Source organism: Rattus rattus, chromosome 12, assembly GCF_011064425.1.
Source record: "Rattus rattus isolate New Zealand chromosome 12, Rrattus_CSIRO_v1, whole genome shotgun sequence".
Classification (NCBI taxonomy): domain Eukaryota; kingdom Metazoa; phylum Chordata; class Mammalia; order Rodentia; family Muridae; genus Rattus; species Rattus rattus.
The window spans coordinates 69,922,253-69,939,401 of record NC_046165.1 but is presented as its reverse complement, the minus strand read 5'-3'; the positions used below and the strand labels follow the sequence as shown (position 1 = coordinate 69,939,401).

The following is a 17,149-nucleotide window of genomic DNA, read 5'->3' as shown; positions in this document are numbered from 1 at the left end:
GTACGTGTGTGTGTGTGTGTGTGTGTGTGTGTGTGTGTGTGTGTGTTGTATGTACTTCATCTACTTGCAGATAGACCTTTGGGTAGGGTCTGCTTCTTTTGAGGATGAACTTGTTTTTCTGGTGGGGTGTTATACACAGAACTCTGCTTCTGTTCATATGCAAATTATTATTAATTATTATCATTATTGAAGACAGTCTCACTATACAGACCTGGCTGGCCTGGAAGTTGTAGGCCAGGCTGGCCTTGAGCTCATAGAGATCTGTCTGCCTCTGCTTCCTACTTCCTGAGTGCTGGGACTAAAGGTATCCTTCACCACATCCAGCCTTATGTGATTATTTTTAAAAATAGGGACCAATGAGTAGATGAGAAAATGTCTTGAAATAGGAGGGTGATGAAAACTTTATCTATCTTGACATTAAGGAACAGAGGCATGGAGCATCCAGGGCTATTATGCCTAGAATCATTGGCTTTCTCCATTCTACGTGTTTAAGTTCAGCCAAGGGGTAGAGTTTTGGGGTAAGAACCAGTTTGTTCAATGATCCTGCAGCATCTGTCTTACCTAGCTATGAAGGCTTCAGATTTTTCTCCCTTTCTTCCTGGTTGAGGACTGGGTACCTCTCAGTCCTCTCACGAGGTTTAAAGGGAATACCGTTCACACCTCCTGCCTCCCGGCAATGTGGAGTAAGAAGGGACCTGTGTTTGGGAGCTTCCTCAGGATCGTGTGTTAGAAACTCGAAGCCATGATGGATCTGTCTTATGAGACCTTAGTTCGAGCTTGTTTAAAAGACAGACAGCCCTCGTAGGTGTCACTGTGCTTGCTCGCCATCTGTTTTTCCTGCTGACTCGCTGGTCACCTCTAGCATCCTTCAGACACCAGGTCCCCTAGTGCACACTGCTGTCTGAGGGATTGGTACTGCTGTGTGGCCTGAGAGACTTTGGACCTGTCAGCAGCTCCAGTTTCTGTCTCTTTGAAACTAAATGCAATTTAGTCAGGCTAAAATACATAACACAACACCTCTAATTATCCCAAGGCAGATGTTTACCAAGATTTTCTTTTAAAGTTCCTTTTCTTTTTCTTTCTTTTTTTATCTTTTATACATGTCACATTCCCAGAAAGCACTGAAAAAAATCCAAAAAAACAAAACAAAAAACCCAACCCTTTTCCTTATACACATGCTGCTAAGAAAATACTTTTATACATAGAATTTCACCGAGTGAGACAAAAGGATGTAGGTATGTGTGGCTGTGAGAGAGGCGCTGAGAGACAGGGACCAGACCACCTCGGGCTAGCTTTTCTTCCATTTGTCATCATCTGTAACTGGCATTTTTTTTGGTATCAACAGGACTGGTTTCATCCTACCCTCAATTGGCTGGAGTTAGGAGTTTCTTAATTTTCAGTGAATGTCACAGGAGTTTAAGATTCAGAGTATGTGGGAACTGAGGAGTAAAGCTGACCCTCCCCTGTCTCCCTTTCTGCACATAACCATTGCTCTAGTGTCGACATGTGGCTGGGGTACTCTGCAAAAGCTGGGCTCGAGGGCAGGCTGATGCGTAATTAACTTAGGAAGCCTGGAGCGACTCCTTGGGTTTAAGGGGAGACATGAAATGTGTGGAAGGTGTAGGAAATTTGGGGGGCTTTTCTTTGCTAAAATAAAGCATCCATTAAACCTATCCTGTGCCACTCGGGCTAGATTTGGGGATTGCCAAAATTACCCACTAGAACTGAGATGGGGGCCTCCCCCCAGGACACTGTTCTCCTGTTTTGTCCCCTGGAGAGTATGCTGTGCTCCAGGTATTTCTCCCTACCGTCTCACTAGATCCTTATGCCCTGCCTTGGGCAACACTTCCGGGAGACGCTGATTAATGGAGGGGCTGGGTTGAGCTGGAGGGGATAAGGGCAAGGGTAGAAGTCTAGGAGGAAAAGTAGGTGGGGAACAGGGGGACCCCACAAAGGCAAAGGAGATTCCAGACAATCAGAAATGTGACAGGATCCCCCGCCCGGGGGGTGGTGGTGGTGGGTATCAAGGAGAAGAAAATGGGGCAGGCATAAGGGATATTTCAGAAACCAGAAGTGTGGGGAGAAGTGTGCCCTTCTTCCCAAGGCTCTCAGGACACTAGGCTTTTTGACAGCTAAGAATGAGAGGATTATCACCTGTCCTGTTACTTGTTTACCTTAGGGGACAGGGGTTACCTCTACCTTACTAGTACTGAGACCTGGTACAGCAAGGGGAAGGCTGTGTTGCCTCTGGTCCTGCAGCTCACCGGCACCCAATAAGGGCTTAGGGGCATCAGAACTCAGATTGCAAGAAACTCTCAAATGGGGAAGAAGGGCCACAAGCAGTAAAACAAAACAAAAACAAAACAAAAAGAACACTTGTTTTATGAGAGTTTTCTTTTTTTTCTCTCTCTCTACGTATATTCAAAGTTTATGTTTTTCTTTACTTCATCCTTCTGGTCTCTCCATCTCATGTGTCTGTGCACTCTCTCTCTTGCTCTTGTTTATTTGGTGTGGATTTTTTTTTTTTTTTTAAAGAACTTTGGATTTGCCATTGGTGGGCAATGCTGATCCCCGGAAGCTGGACCGCCCTTGGCAGGGCTAGGGCAAGGGGGCAGGCCCACGGCTGCTGAGAGGACCTCTGTGTTTAAAGCCTTTGAGAAAAAGTTACTGCAGTTTCCAGGGTAGGGGTGAGGGGTGGTGGAGGGCTTCCTGGCAGCGGCTTCCCCGGGAGTCCAGGCTGCAAGGGTCCTACCAGGTGAGGAGAGGGAGAGGAAGGAGGGGCGCGGGGAGGGTGACCAGGGGTGCTTCTCCCCCTGACAGCCTCCAGTTTGGTTAGTTTTATGGGCTCCTTGCCCATCCCAGGCTCCAACCTTAGGAACCAACTGGGTTTTTGGAGTTTGTGAGCGGTCTGTGCTCTGGACAAGGGACAGGAAGAAGGGGGGTGGCAAAGTTGATTTTCACCCCCCTTTTTTTGCCTTTTTCTTTTCTTTCTTTTGGCGTTTTTCTCAGTCACTATAATAGTATGGAAAAGGTATGTGTTTACAAGGGAAGAGGACTGGGAATTCAATGGGGGAAAAAACAGACAGAGTTGGGGTGCATCTGCAAGGGGCTGAGAATGAGGGTCAGAGTGTTTGTGGGACGGGGAGGCAGGACTCTGCTGGAGGTGGGGTGTGTGAAGCCCACTGAGGGTGGGAATTGACAGACTCCCATGAGGTGGGCAGAGCTGAAGGTTGGGGTGAGGGAACCCTGAGGCCCTCTCTTGTCCCCATCTTGGTTTATCTGTTTATAAAGCTAGAAGTGTAGAGGTAGTAGTAGTTTTGGGGTTGGGGTCCGTGTGAGGTAATCTTGCTTCCTCTTTGGCAAAAGCCACAGCAGCCGGGACAGCAGTGGCGCTGTTGGTAACGGTGATGGGAGGGCCTCCTGGGGGCGGGGCTGCCTTGCGCCTGTGGGCTGAGGAGCGCAGATGGGAGGCTAGGGCTTCACGCCCACTCAGCAGCACCTCACAGGCCAGGCAGTGGTAGGTGCAGATAGGCACCCGCAATGGGGCGGGCATGGAGCCCCCAGAAGCCCGCCCAAAGAAGCAGAAGGATCTCTGGTGGGCAGTAGCTGGAGCCTCGCCGTCAAATGCCATCTTGCACTGGCGGCACAAGTAGCGGTGAGTCACATCCACGGTGGAGATGCCAGCGCTGCCTGTCAGCAGCTCGTCAGCCTCACTACTCTCCCCTTCCCCCGGAGCCGGCAGCTCAGGAGGCTTTGGAGGGGCTGTAGCTGTAGGCTCGGGGGCTTGGGGTGGTTGCTGGAGGAGGGCATTGGGTAGCAGCCCAATGAGGGTCTGAGGTATCACCGGGTTCATGGGAAATAGCCCCTTCTTCATGCCATAAAGCTGTTGGAAGTATGCCCCCTGTAACTGAGGGCCAAAGACGGCTGGTGGTGCTGCCCCGCCTGCAGGGGGCAATGGGAAGGGCAGGAATTGGCCCCCCAACAGAGCTGGGACAGTGGCCTTCAATGCTTTCAGGTTCTTGAGGGCGTCAGTGGAAGAGTTGGTAAGGGTTGCAACTGGCTTTCGCTCACCAGAGACTTTGTCTCCTGAGGGCTCAGTAGCTGGGCCAGGGGAAGGGTCAGTAGAACTGTTGGTTTGGTTAGACACAGGTCTCTGAGGTAAGGGGCGGCCTGGACCAGTAGTCTGGACCACTGTGGTAGCAGGCAGGACGGAAGTGGCAAGGCCAAGAAGGCCTGAGGAGGCTGCAGGGCCTAGGAAAACGAAAGCAGTAATGAAGGGTTAATGGTCTCCCGCCTCGCAGACCTTTCTGCTCCAGACTACACCTACCACACACTCACCGTGCCCCCGCCCAGTGGCCATACTCTCAAATCTCCTTTTTCCTAGAGCCTGCTGCAAGGATAATGGCTTGGGGAGAGCAGTGAAGGAAAAGAAGGGCTTACAATTAGAGGAGATGCTCTCTCAAGTCCAGCTCCTCCCAGCCACCCCCAACTCACCTGAATTGAAAGAAGCTATGCTTCCAAGTGGTGGCTGGGCTAGAGTTGGGCCAGGCAAGAGGACTGGAGCCAGGCGAGGCAAGGTCGGGGAAGCCCCCAAGGGCACGGAGGCAGGTGTGGTGGCGGGTGGCCCTTTGGGGGCCAGTGGGGTCTCGGGTGCAGGAGCTAAGTCATAGCATTTGCTTTCGCTCTTCAGCTGGGCTCGGACGGCCTCCTTAAGCTTGGCAAGGTGCTGCCGAGAGAAGAGGTGGCCTCGGCAGGAGACATAGAAGTCATACTTGACATCGCAGTAGGGGCAGTCGGTTCGCTGGGCTGCAGAGGGGCCCTCACTGCCACCCCCACTCCCTGCTGGTGCTGTCCCCTGCAGTTTGGCTTTTTTTTCCTTGGCACGGGCATTCTGGAACCAGACCTGGATGACTCTCTTGGGTAGTCCGATTTCCTCCCCGAGCACCTCACACTCCTGCATAGTAGGGGTGCGGTAGGCTTCATAGCAAGCTTTCATGATCTTTAGCTGCAGGCTGCTCATCTGGGTCCTATACCGCCGCTGTCCCATGCCATCGGGAACTCCAGGCCCACTGCCTGGTCCTCCACCGTTCCCCCCAGCCCCAGGGGACTCTGGTTCAGCCAGGCTGGAGGCAGATGAATCACTTAGGTCTCCTGCTGATGGACTGCAAGCCTCGCTTTCTGGAGACGCTTTGGATGGTTCTTCTGGGCCCTCATCCTCACTGAGTGCGGACGGTGGGAGGGGTGGAGGGGGCTCTGGTGTTGGTGCAGTGACCTCTTTCCCAGGCGCTAGGAATGGCAGAGGCCCGGGAGCGGCAGCAGGGGTGACTGTGGGGTAGGGAAAGGCAGGTGCTTCTCTCTTTGGGGCTTCCTTTCCAGTCTCATCTTCGGTCTTGCTCAGTAGGAGATTGAATTTGGGGAAGGGTGCTGGGGAGGGCGTGGCAGTGGGCTTGGCTGCTGGACCAGCCACTCCCCCAGGGGTGCTTCGAAACTGACCTTTCCTCTCCCGGGCTCTGGTATTCTGGAACCAGACCTGTACGACTCGTTTTTTGAGCCCCACTTCCTCAGAGATGCAGTCGAGCATCTTCCGTGTGGGGTTGGAGTCCTGCATGTACCAGCGGTACAGGATCTCCAGCTGCTCCGGCAGGATGGTAGTGCGTAGGCGTTTGTCTTTGGGGGGTTCACCCTCTCCTCCGCCCCCTGCTTCACTGCCCGTGGGAGACAGACTGCCGTCATCGTGCTTCCGCTTGAGGGGTGTCCCTGTCACTGATGAGGGGCCCGATACCACAGGGTTTCGCTCCCCAAACACCAGCAAAGGCAGATCTAGGAGCTGTGACGGGGCACTGGGCTGCACCGACGGTAGGAAATGCAGTCGGTGGTGAGTGGTCAGGAGGTCCTGGCTCGGGAAGGAAATGGAACACTGGTCACAGGTGTGGGCTGGGGGTGAGGGAGGCGCCTTCGCTTCAGTCTCTTTGCTTTCTGGCCTTGTTGGCTCTGCTTGGCCTACGTCTTCCGCATCTGCACGTTCTGGTGATCGGTCACCATGTCTTGCTGCAGGTTCCGGGTTCCGTTCCTCCACCTCCTCTTCCTCCACCTCTTCCTCCTCTTCCCCTCTCTCTGCCTCCTCCTCCTCCTCGGGAGGCTGGTCATCATAGCACTTCTTGAGGTGCCGCACTAACTCAAAAACACAGGCGAAGGTGGCGTGGCAGCGCCTGCAGCCAGAGGCTCCTCCGGTGGCTCCTCCAGCTGTCATGGGCCCACCCTCGCAAGCATTTTTTCGGGCTTTCTGGCGGGCATTCTGGAACCACACCACGACCACACGGCTAGCCAGGCCCAGGAGACTTGCGAGCCGCTCCACCTCTCCGTCCTTGGGGTAGGCACTAGTCTCAAAGAAAGACTGCAGGGCCTGGGTCTGGAACTCTGTAAACTTGGTTCTAGAGAACCGGCGGCCTACAGGGACTGCGGGAGGAACACTCCCTCTAGAGCCTTCCTCTTCCTCTGAGGGCCAGGGTCCTCCTGCCAGGCCTCGATCCTCAGAAGTGTGGATCCCCCCTACTTCAGGCTCTGGAACCACGAAAGGTGGGCCTAGCTGGGGAGGTGACTCCAGGGACCCATCTGGAGGTTTGGGGGGCTCTACTGGGGGTGGGTACAGGCTATCATAGCTCTTTCGAAACTGAGCAGCATAACGGCTCAGAGCCTCGAAGGGCAGAAAGCGCCGGTGAACGTGTTCCTCATGAGTCTTAAGGATAAGCATATTGGAGAAGAGTTTCCCACAGGCCCCGCAGGCCAGCTTGTCTCCGCCCCCCAGAGACTCTGGGGGAGGAGGAGTCGGGGGAGGGGGCACTGCCTGCTTCCCTTCATTGTACTGAATTACTAACTCAAAGCCAAAATTTTCTAAAAGGGCTTTGGCTGCTGTGCGAGCAGCTTCATTGGGTGATGTGTGGGGTGGTGAGGAGGGTCCCGCTTCAGTCCCCTCCTCAGCTATGAGGGGCCGTTCCCATTCCTGCTCAGCCAGCTCAGCCTTGGGGGGTGCAGGGAGAGGAGGTGGGTTGGCGGCTGGCAGGGACAGCATGGGCGTAGGGCTAGCCAGTGCCAGCTTGGGCCCCACCTTGAGGTCATGGAGGTAGAAGGGAAGAAGCAGCTGTTGTTGCTGGAGCTTGAGTAGTGATTCTGGAACCAGAGGGAAGGGGGGCAGGACTGGTGGGGTGAAGAGAGGGGCAGGGAATCGGTGCAGGTCCAAGGGAGGGGGTGGTGGGGACAGGAAAGGCAGTCCAGACATGAAGCCACTGGGGTCAGGGCCTTTCTTCTCAGTGCCCACCTCGCCCTCCGTCTCGCCTTCCTTGAGCTCTTCTTGGCTTCGCTCTGGTCCTTCCGTCCTGGCATCAGTCTTGGCCCCCCTTGAGCGAGTCTGGTGCAGAACGGATCGCATGTGAATCTCCAAAGTGGAGCTCTGGTTGTAGGACACTCGGCAGACTGTGCACTTAAAGGGCTTGTCTGACGCAGTGGTGGTGGGTGGCGGGATGCCGGCCTCTCCTCGGGCAGGGCACGATGGGTCAATGGCGGCCTTCTTCATCTTATGAAGGTGGGAGACGGAGTTATAATGAACCAGGAGGATGTTCTTCTGGGTGAAGGACTCCTTACACACAGTACACTTATAGGGCCGAGCAGGGTCAAGAAACTTGTCCAGGGCAAAGTTGGTGGTCTTCCGATAGGTTAGAGGGTGGCGAGAGTCAGCTGGGCTTGGCTCTGCAGAGCGGGGCTCCCCCATGACTCCCTCTTCCTCTTCAGACATGGTGGGTAGAGGAGTCAATTCTTCAACCTGGGCATCTGGCCGAGGGACTGGAGATGAGGCTGGAGAAGGGGGCTGCTGAGGGCTTTCTGAGGGCTCCATGGGGCCCTCGACTGGTGCCAGGGGAGGCTCAGGAGGAGGAGGAGGATCTGGACTGGCTTCTGGGGCCGGGTTAGAGTTGTCTATAGGAGACAGAGGAACAGAGAACTGTGTTCAAGCTGAGCTCCAACCATTCCACATCCAGAGCCATTGACTTAGCATCAGCTAACTTCAGACCCCTTTATCCCCTTTCTGCCACTTTGGGAGGTAAGCTGTGCCCTTCCTTACCTGCTACCTGGTCTCTGTTGGGAGTGGGCTCTGGTCCAGGAGCTGGGCGTTCTAGGCCATCCTCCACAGGGTTTAATGTGGGTCCAGGCAGCATTTTGGTTGCAAAGGTCATCTCTACAGTTGTGGCCTATAATGTAGAAAACATCCTAGTGTCTGCATTCTACCTGCTGCCTCCTGTTGCTAGCTAGCCCTGACCCGTTTACTGTGCACCCACATCTGTGCCAAGCTCGCTTCGTCCGGACCCAGCCTCCAGGCTAGACAAACCTCCCAGTGAACTGATGCTTTTCTTTGGATGAGGGACTGGGTAACTAGCTGCCCGCTGCCCCGAGCTTCCTTCCTCAGGCTGAGTATCTTACCTGAAGGCTACCTGGTTCTGCTATTAAGGACTCTTCAGGGTTAATGGAAGTGAGGGGTCTGTATAGTTGTCTCATCCAGGAGTAAAGGGATTAGGCAAGCTCGGTGCTGAGAGCCACCCCACCAATTTTAAAGTCAACTCCAACTCTCTAGAATGTTATTTCCTTCACACACCTACCCCCACACACTGGCCTGGATATTGCTTTCTCTCCCTCTCCTTCTGCGTTGCTCTCACAGGACTTTAAGGCCATTTTTCTCCTCAGCCCACACTCACCACAAGCAGCAGCTTCTCGACACATTCGGGCACCACGTTGTGGAGGTGGCTGAGGTGGAAATGCAGGGCAGGCCGGCCCACCAGCTGCTCCTGGCAGAGCGGGCACCTGTACTTGGGCTGCACAGCATGCTGGGAGAGTGTATGAACTCTCACCTGGTCACACTCTGGGCTCAGGAAGCTGCAGTAAGGACAGCAGAATACCTGGGGAATACATATGGGTGGAGGAGGAGTCAGGAGAGAGGTGGGGGACCTACTATCTCTGTTAGTAGGATTCAACGCAACACTGTCCCCATGTCCACATTTAGGAGACAGAAGTCAGACAGGAAGGCACCTTAACCCACTCAGCCCCCAACCAGCCCTCAAGGCTGGCAATCCTCTTGGCCTAGGACAAAGGCCTAGCCTAGGTTGTTACTTTGACTTCCTTCTTTGTCGGTGCCTGCCCTGTCCCTTCACTCTGGTTTTTGCCTCTCTTTTGGTGTCTTTCCTTGTGTCTGATACTCTAGTCAATTTTCCAGCTTTCCTGCTGGCCTTACACCAGCCTTGCCCAAGTCTAGCTTTCTTACCCACTGCCTGCCTTTTCTGTGAAATACCTCTTTCCTTCTGTGCATTTTCTGGGCTGAGGTTCCTTATCCTGCCTGTGTTGCTTCTTCAGATCCCTCAGCATCTCCTACAGAAGGTCCTACTTGTCTGCCCCTGAGGCTCACTCATCCCTTTCAGGCTCAGATGCTCACCATTCTCTTCCCCTCACCATTTCTTGTCCTGGAATTTGTTCTGTAGACCAGGCTGGCCTTGAACTTAAGAGATCTGCTGCGTCTGCCTCCTGAGTGCTGGGATTAAGGTAAGCGCCATCCTGCTTATTATTTACTTCTTTATTATTATTTACTTCTTAATATAAGCAGATGCCACTCAAGTGACCCTGGTAAACTCTGGTCTGTCCCTCAGCACAGTCTGGCCTAGAACTGCTACCACATGAACTGACTAGTGGGCATTTTCCCTGCTGCCTCAGACCAAGCTTCTCTCTCAAGCCTGCTTCGTCTCCTGTGGCCCTGCGCTTTCCCAGGCCTGCGTATTGGAGCAGGGGATCCAAGCGTTCATATTACCTCAGAACACACACCTGTAACAGACAGGCTGTGGGGAACAGGAGTTGGGAGGAAGAGAAACTCAGGACAGAGGCATCTCTGCATGCTGCACTGAAGTCTGGGAAGCCCGGGATGCTAGGGATCTCCTCAGGAGCAACGCTTTAGAGGCCATAAGGCTAAGCTGTTCCTGGGTGTCCTCGAGTTCAAGTCCTGGGGCTCACTTGTCAGTCAGTTACTTGCTTGGTGCCTCTACTCTAAAGAAGGGGGTGCCAGGACAGTGCCCTCCAGACTTATGGCTCCTTTGAGGAAGGAGCAGCCTCCTAGCGGCCCAGGAAACTGCTCTTTGACTTTGCTCTGCTTTTCTCATTCGTCCACTCTTCCCTCCCTCCTCTCCTGGCACCGACCACCAGTCTTTCCTACTCTTAATATGATTTCTCCCTTGACTTTTCCTCAAGTCCCTGCCGTCCCTTCCTGTCACTCCTGTGTTCAGGCAGCTCTCTCCCATCCCTGCTGAGCACATAGAGCTGGCCTTGTCCAGCATTTCTCGTGTGATATTCTGAACCAAATCAGCCACAAGCATGACAAAGGCCTCTAGAGCAGGGGTTCTCAACCTTCCCCATGCTGTGACCCTTTACTGCAGCTGCTCATGTCGTGGTGACTCCCCAGCCCCCAACCATAACATTATTTTCATTGCTACTTCCTAACTGTAACTGTGCTACTGTGACATGTTGTGACGTAAATACCTGTGTTTTCTGGTGGTCTTAGGCGACCCCTGTGAAAGGGTTGTTCAGCCCCTAGAGGGGTCGTGACCCACAGGTTGAGAACTACCGCTTTAGAGTAAGAGATTTCAGTAAAGCCAGTCCCCCACCTTCATCATCCCAGTCACCCCAGTTCTGACCGTGATCTGGTTGGCACTGTCTCTGGGAGGGCCAGTTCTGTCCTCTGTCACTTCGGAAGCTGAGGATGAGAGGAGAGGAGGTTGAGAACTCCTTAGTCCCCCTTTCCTGCACAGCCACCTCTGCTAGCAGAGAGCTCTCAGTGTAGGAAGCGGAGAAACTCAGCAGCCAGGTGAGGCCTGGCAGGGGTCACTGCTGGGTTAGTCAGGGTTGGGTTTTTAAAGCGGGCGGGGATGCCGGGGCGGATGTCACTTGTTCTCCCTTCCCCCCACCCCTTGGTCAGTTCTGCTTCTTCTGGGCAGGAGGCCTTTTGGGGTGCCTGGGTTTCTGAAAGGCCCCATCCACATGCCAGTATGCACAGTGAGTGGGGGAGCAGCTCACCCCGTTGTTCCGTCCTGTTCTGGGCATCTTTCTCAGAGGTGGGTGGCTGAGCTAAGGGGGTGTCAGGAGCCTTCCCTGTGTGGGATGGAGAGAGAGGAGAGTCAGCGTGGCATGGCGAAACACGGGAGAAGGAAGGACGGAAGAGGGCAGAGGAAACAGGACAAGCAGCCAGTGGTGGAGGAATGGATGTGTGAATCCGGAGACGGGAAAGGACGGAAAGCCACCAGCAGACGCACACCGGGTAAAAGTGCAAAGTGGGAGAAGCCTAGCACCCCATCCCTAGGAACATGCCCCACGACAGGACTGGTCTGAGCTTGGCCTCCTGGCCTGACTGACCCTGGGAAAGGGAGGCCCCACACGTGTAGTGGGAGAGGCACTGTCGAACGAAGCGGCAGCTGTGGTGAACGGGCGATGGGCAAGGAGATTACCACTCAAGTAAGAATTGACAGATGTGTAGGAATTTATTTTCGGTGGCAGCCTAATTAAAGTGTTAAAAGTTCCTTAACTCCATTCAGCCTTGCGCCAGGATCGTTAGCTATTGATCTGGGCCCCTCCAGCACTTAACTCCAGCCAGCGTATTGGCAATTCAATTAGCACCAGTCAATGCTTGCTGTTCCTGGTTCCTGCTGCCCTGCCCTTGCCCTCGCCCTCGCCCACCGCTGGCCTCTCCAAAGCCCAGATGCCCGTGCCCACCTCTGACAGCCCCTTCCAGGCTCTTCTCCTGCACCCTCAGGATCAATGGCGCATGCCCGGCTGTTCCCGGCCTCTGCTGGTACAGCCTCTGCTGCCTAAGGGGGTCTCTAAGCCCAGCCTTGAGGCTGAAGACCTCCTAGGAGACAGGAAGAGGCTGGGAAACTCGTTGGGGCCTCTTCTCATCCCTGTTGCCTTTGGATCGCGCCCACAGCTCCCATAGCCTTCTGACAAGTCTGGCCTAGCATGGGTTCTGTTTTCTGCCTGTTACCTTGTACAGCCAATAGAGCTGGGACACTAGTTCACTCATTTCCTCCTGTCCTTTACTCAGCAAAATCTCTGCTATTCTCGCCCGCCTGCCTTCTCCCTGCCTCCTCCTTGGGAAACCTCCCTGTCCCTGAAGCCCCCATCCTGCCTCCTCACTCTTCCGCGCCTTCCTACTTGCTGTCTCTGGCTCGGTTCGGGCGCCCGTTTCTACCTCCTAGGTTACTTTGCGGTTATCCCCTTGCATCTGCTGCCTCCCGTCCAGCCCTTTACTCTCCCGTTCCCTCTTCCTCACCAGGAGTCTGAAGCCGCCCACGGCTGAAGCTCAGAATACTCTGGAGAGCTGAGAGTCCTTCTTCGGCTGCTGGGCCGCTCTGTAGCAGCTGCAGACGCCTCTGGGCCTGGGCATCGCGGTGGGCGGGCATGCGTAGATGTTGCAGCACAGCTAGGCGGGAGGGCGTGTCCCAGGCACACAGCAGGCAGTGGTAAAGCCCCGGCTCTGGCCCTGCCTCTGCTCCCTCCATTTCCAGCAGAAACTAGAACCATGGAAGAGGCCAGCTCAGGTGCAGAAGGTACACGGTCAGCTCTCTGGGGACTGTCCCTCCTCACCTGAACTCTTTCATTCCTAGGTGACCTCCCTCAACCCTTCTATGGCCTCCCATATACCATGGCTTATTCTCTCAATTTCCTTTTTCTCCCATCAATCCTGGGATCCCCAGTGTGTGACTGGAATCTGCTCCTGTCTGGATACCATGATGGGCTGGACTGCGATGGACTCATCCCTATAGCATTCATGCCAGAACAGCTGAATAAACTGTTTCTCCTCCTCGGAGCCCACTGTCCTTTGGTCTTTCTCCAGGTCTGCCCAAGGCTGTTACCCTGGTACACACGCTGCCCCTCACCACGCGTTCCTCTCATTTTCTATGCTGTACCTTCCACCCTACCCTGCTCCTCCTCCCTCTCCCGCCCGCCCCCTCTTGCCTGAACTTCACCTTAAAGATCTGGCTGTTTTCTTCGTGGGCTGAACCCCGGGCGTGCAGCTGCATCTTCTCCTTGCTGTTGGACTCAAAGTCACAGATGTTGCAGCGCAGGTGAAGCGGGGAGACAGAGCCGCCGTATGAAGTCCCATCCCCCAGGGACAGTGGGGAGGGGCTGCCCATGGCTCCGCCCCCCTCCCGGAGGTGAGCTGCTAGCTGGTATTTCTGAGTATGTTTGTCAGTCTTGAGGTGGAGCTGGAAGTTGGCCTTGAGCTGGGTGCCATAGCAGCAGAGCTTGCACCGGTGGGTGTCACCAGCTACCTCCTTCCATTCAGCTTCCGGGAGGGTCCGGCCAATGCTGCAATGGTACAGCAGCAGCTCCAGGCTGTCTGTGCTGAAGGCCTGGCACACCAGGCAGCGGAACACCTTCAGGGGTGGGCTGTCATCTGGGGATGGTAAAGTGGACAGGCCATCGGACGAGGAGCCCAGGAGCTGACTTGGTGGCAGATGGGTCTCAGGGGAGAGGCTGCCGGGGGCTGGGGGGGCAGATTAGGAAGAAATGAGTGAAGTACTTAATTAGAATAAGCTATGTTGACCTAAGTGGGGTGCTGGCCTTTGGATGAAGGCAGGGACTACAATTTGACTTGGGTAGGGAACAGCTGGAGACTGCTGAGGACTTACCGGTGGGGAACTTTCGGGCAGGCGCTCCAAGGTGGTGGAAACCATTGAGAAGTAGCTGAGCTTCAAGGGGCTTGTCTGGCCTCAGCCCGGGCCCAGGCATGGATGTCTGAGGCTGTCCTAGGGCCTGGGGCCCAAAGTACTGGAAGAGTTCAGGAGGGTTGGTGGGGGTAGCCCCTGGTGGGGGAGGAGGACCTGGTCCCACCAGTCCCGGGGGCAGGCCGAGTGGCAGCCCCTGGTGCAACATCAGGACGTTCTGCATGTGCTTCTCAGAGGTCATGTGGATGCGCAGGTTTCGGGAGATGTTGGTTTCGTAACTGCACACTTTGCATTGCCAGGATGATTTGGTCTTGGGCTCTTTCTCCCCTACGGAGGGGGGTGGGAGGGATGCCTCTGGGGGACTCGCCTGCCCACCAGGCCCTGCCTGGAAGCCCTGCAGGTTGGCCAGGTGCTTGTCGGACTGCATGTGGATGCTAAGGTTGCCTTTGGTGGTAGTTGAGTAGTTGCAGACATCGCAGCGGTAGGGCTTGTAGCCACAGTTGTAGCTCTCTCCACGAGCGAGGCGGGGGTGGGCGCCCCCGGCGCTACAGTAGCTGCAGTGGCTGTTGCTCTCGGGGTGTTTCTCCCGCATGTGCACATCCAGGGTCTGCTGGTACTTGTAGTGCCAGTTGCACTTGGGACACTTGAGAGTCTTGCAGGAATTGCGCGAGTGTAGCAGGGACATGTGGCTGGACAGGCTGAGGCCCTGGAAGGCTGCAGGGGCTGGAGTGTAGTCATCAGTCAGGCGACAGGACTGAGGTGGGTCACTGGTGTCTTCAGGAGAGCCTGCTGGAGCTGGGAGCACGGCCACCTCCTTAGAGGTGGGTGAGCTTTGGTTGAGCGGGAGGCAGAGCCCTCCGTCCTCTTCCTGCCCCTCAGGGAACCAGTCTGGCCCTGCCTCGCCTCTTGATACTGGCGATTCTTTGGCTTGGGTTGGGCTGGGGTCCCAGGTGGCTAGGGCTGTGGGTGGGGATGGTGGGCTGAGGGCCAGAACCTCTTCAGCGGGGAGAACAAGGGCCTGGACGTCTGCCTCTGGGGGGCCGTCCTCAGCCTGGGCTCCATTTGTCTTCACAGTCACTGTGCTGGTGTCAGGTACCTCAGGAGAAGGGCGAGTAACAAGTTTTGGTTCCAGAAAGCTTAGGAAGGCCATGCCGCCATCATGACCCTCCTGAAGTACAGCTGGGCTGCCCAGCAGGCCTTGGTGGTGGGCAGGGGTCAGCTTCACTCCATGAGAAAGTGTGTGACCTATAAAGGCCTGGAGCCTGCCGAAGCCCAGGCGGCACAGAAGGCAGATCCAGAACATTGCCCTGTGGTCTCCCCGTCGGCTCCCCATGGGGCCATCTTTGGGATCTTCGGTTGGGTTTGGAACCAGCTGGTAGCTCCAGAAGGATCCATCCCTTCCCTCACAGGCAGCCAGAGATGGCGCTGAGGTATCATGGGACAAAATTTGGTCAGAAGAGCTAAAGCCTTGGACTGGGTCAAAGCCATGTTGGATGTGAAGGGTGGTAAGGTGTGAGGAGGGGAAGTGGGCAAGGAGGGGCAGGCTGGGCTCTTCCTTGACGCTTGCCTCATCCCAGGGGAAGCCCTTTGGTAACGAGAGTTCACTGCCACCTGACAGGGGCAGGTTGGCCAGAAGGTAGGCCTGACCTCCAGCTGAAAAGAGTAAGTGGTTGCTTAGGTCCAAAGGAAGGATTCCTTCCTCCTCCTTCGCCACCCCAAGGTCCTTTGGTGGGATGGGACCACAGCCAGGCTCGTCTCGGGGCTCTCCAATCTCCTTTGGTGGAGCAAGGTCTCTGCCTGACTCTAGATGCTCTCCCCCTGGTTCTGAGGGCCTTATGCTTTCAGCGGTGGAGGGGGCATCAGGGGGATCTTTGGTGACAGGATCAGAGGTGCTGGAGGAGGAGGTCTCTGGAGATGGTGACGGAACATGGTGCCCAGGGGAAGGAATGGTACCGGAGGAAGAGGCTGAGCTAAGGGTAGCCATGGTAGACGGAGGACTGCTGAGGGTTCATTTCAGCGTGACAGCCAGTACCCTGCAGGGAAGCATGGGAGAGCAGGGCCATCAGATCTCAGAGTCCCCAGCAAGGCTGAATGTCTGGGCTCTTTAGCCCTACTATGCTCTCTGAGCACCAGCTTCAGGTGCCCTCGTGTCGACTTGAAGCTTTACTTAGTGTGTCTAAAATCAGAATTCACTACTGCTTCCTGAACTAGCTCTCCCCCATCTCGAGATCTCAAGTCTGGGGCCACCCACCCTACTGCTCCTATCTGTGCTCCGCAGCGTTACAGCAAGCTGCGGGACGCATCAGACCGTACACCTCACGGAAGCACCCTAGCCCAAGCTGCCCGCATCCTTTTGAGCTAATGTGCCAGATGGAATTCTCGTTTCTGTCTCTGCCTTCTCCATCTAACAGGCAGAACGACCACTTCATTTTTAACTAGGAAAAATGCCAAATCCTTGGAAGGAGACCCTCTATCTGCCGCCCCGTTGGCGGCAGCAGTCAGCGCATGCGCAGTCTCGTCTGCATGCGTGCGCTCACCAACTGCTTTACTTTTCACAGTGCTTCAATTTTGGGTTAGAGTTTTTCTTTTTTAAGACAGGCTCTCAGGTAACCCAGCCTAACCTTGAACTTCTGACTCCTTTACTTCCACATCTGTTGGGATTACAGGTGTGCAGCGCCACACACAACCCAGTTCATGAAGTTCTAGGGACTGGACCTAAGGCTTTGAGCCACCTAGCTCTGTCCTTACCTCTCCCTCATGGTTGTCGTAAAGCGATTACGTGTGTGTGTGTGTGTGTGTGTGTGTGTTTATGTGTATATATTTATGTATGTGTGTGTGTGTGTGTGTGTGCATGCCGTGGCACACATGTGAAGACCAGAAAACAACCCGTGGGGGTGGGGGGGCCAGTCCTCTCCTTTTACTATGTGGGTCTGGGGATGAAGCTTAGGTTGTCAGGCTCGGCAGCAAGGCCTTTAGTACTGCACCATCTTGTCAGCCCGCATAATTGTCTTTAAAGCATGGAAACCATATTACATTCTACTTAAAAACCCATCAGTGGTTTCTCATCACACACAATAAAATGGAGACTCCTGTTCCTGGTCTGCAAAGGCCTACCTGCCACAAAGTCTACCTTTTGTCTTCAAGCTGTCTTGTTTTAACCCATCGGCCAGCTATCCAGCCTTCCCGTCTCTGTCATTCTCCCCACCATACCCGTTCCCTCTTTTTCTTGATCTTTCCTGTCTCTCAAACAAGCTGATTCCGTTCCTTGGTCCTTGTCCTTGGTCGGCCAGGGACTCCTTGACATTCACGCCATCCTCCAGACAGACTGCCCGCCCAGACTTTTCGCCGTCTAGTGAAAGACTTTTCCTGACTCTTTGTCCCTTCTAGAGGGTTAGTTCCGTGAG

General features: G+C 55.0%; 1 protein-coding gene across 1 annotated transcript in view; it reads right to left on the bottom strand.

The window, feature by feature from the left end:
* Positions 1-1,023: 1,023 nt before the first annotated feature.
* Zfhx2 (zinc finger homeobox 2) overlaps positions 1,024-17,149 on the bottom strand; it is a 32,934-nt gene continuing 16,808 nt past the window's right edge. Inside the window, exons 2-10 of the mRNA XM_032917704.1 lie at positions 13,710-15,778; positions 13,044-13,564; positions 12,347-12,587; positions 11,098-11,172; positions 10,719-10,777; positions 8,742-8,942; positions 8,114-8,240; positions 4,495-7,968; positions 1,024-4,251 (exon numbers count right to left, since the gene is read on the bottom strand). Coding sequence (XP_032773595.1) covers positions 3,284-4,251; positions 4,495-7,968; positions 8,114-8,240; positions 8,742-8,942; positions 10,719-10,777; positions 11,098-11,172; positions 12,347-12,587; positions 13,044-13,564; positions 13,710-15,729 — 7,686 coding nt within the window. The 5' untranslated portion in view covers positions 15,730-15,778 and the 3' untranslated portion in view covers positions 1,024-3,283. The remainder of the gene's footprint in view (positions 4,252-4,494; positions 7,969-8,113; positions 8,241-8,741; positions 8,943-10,718; positions 10,778-11,097; positions 11,173-12,346; positions 12,588-13,043; positions 13,565-13,709; positions 15,779-17,149) is intronic.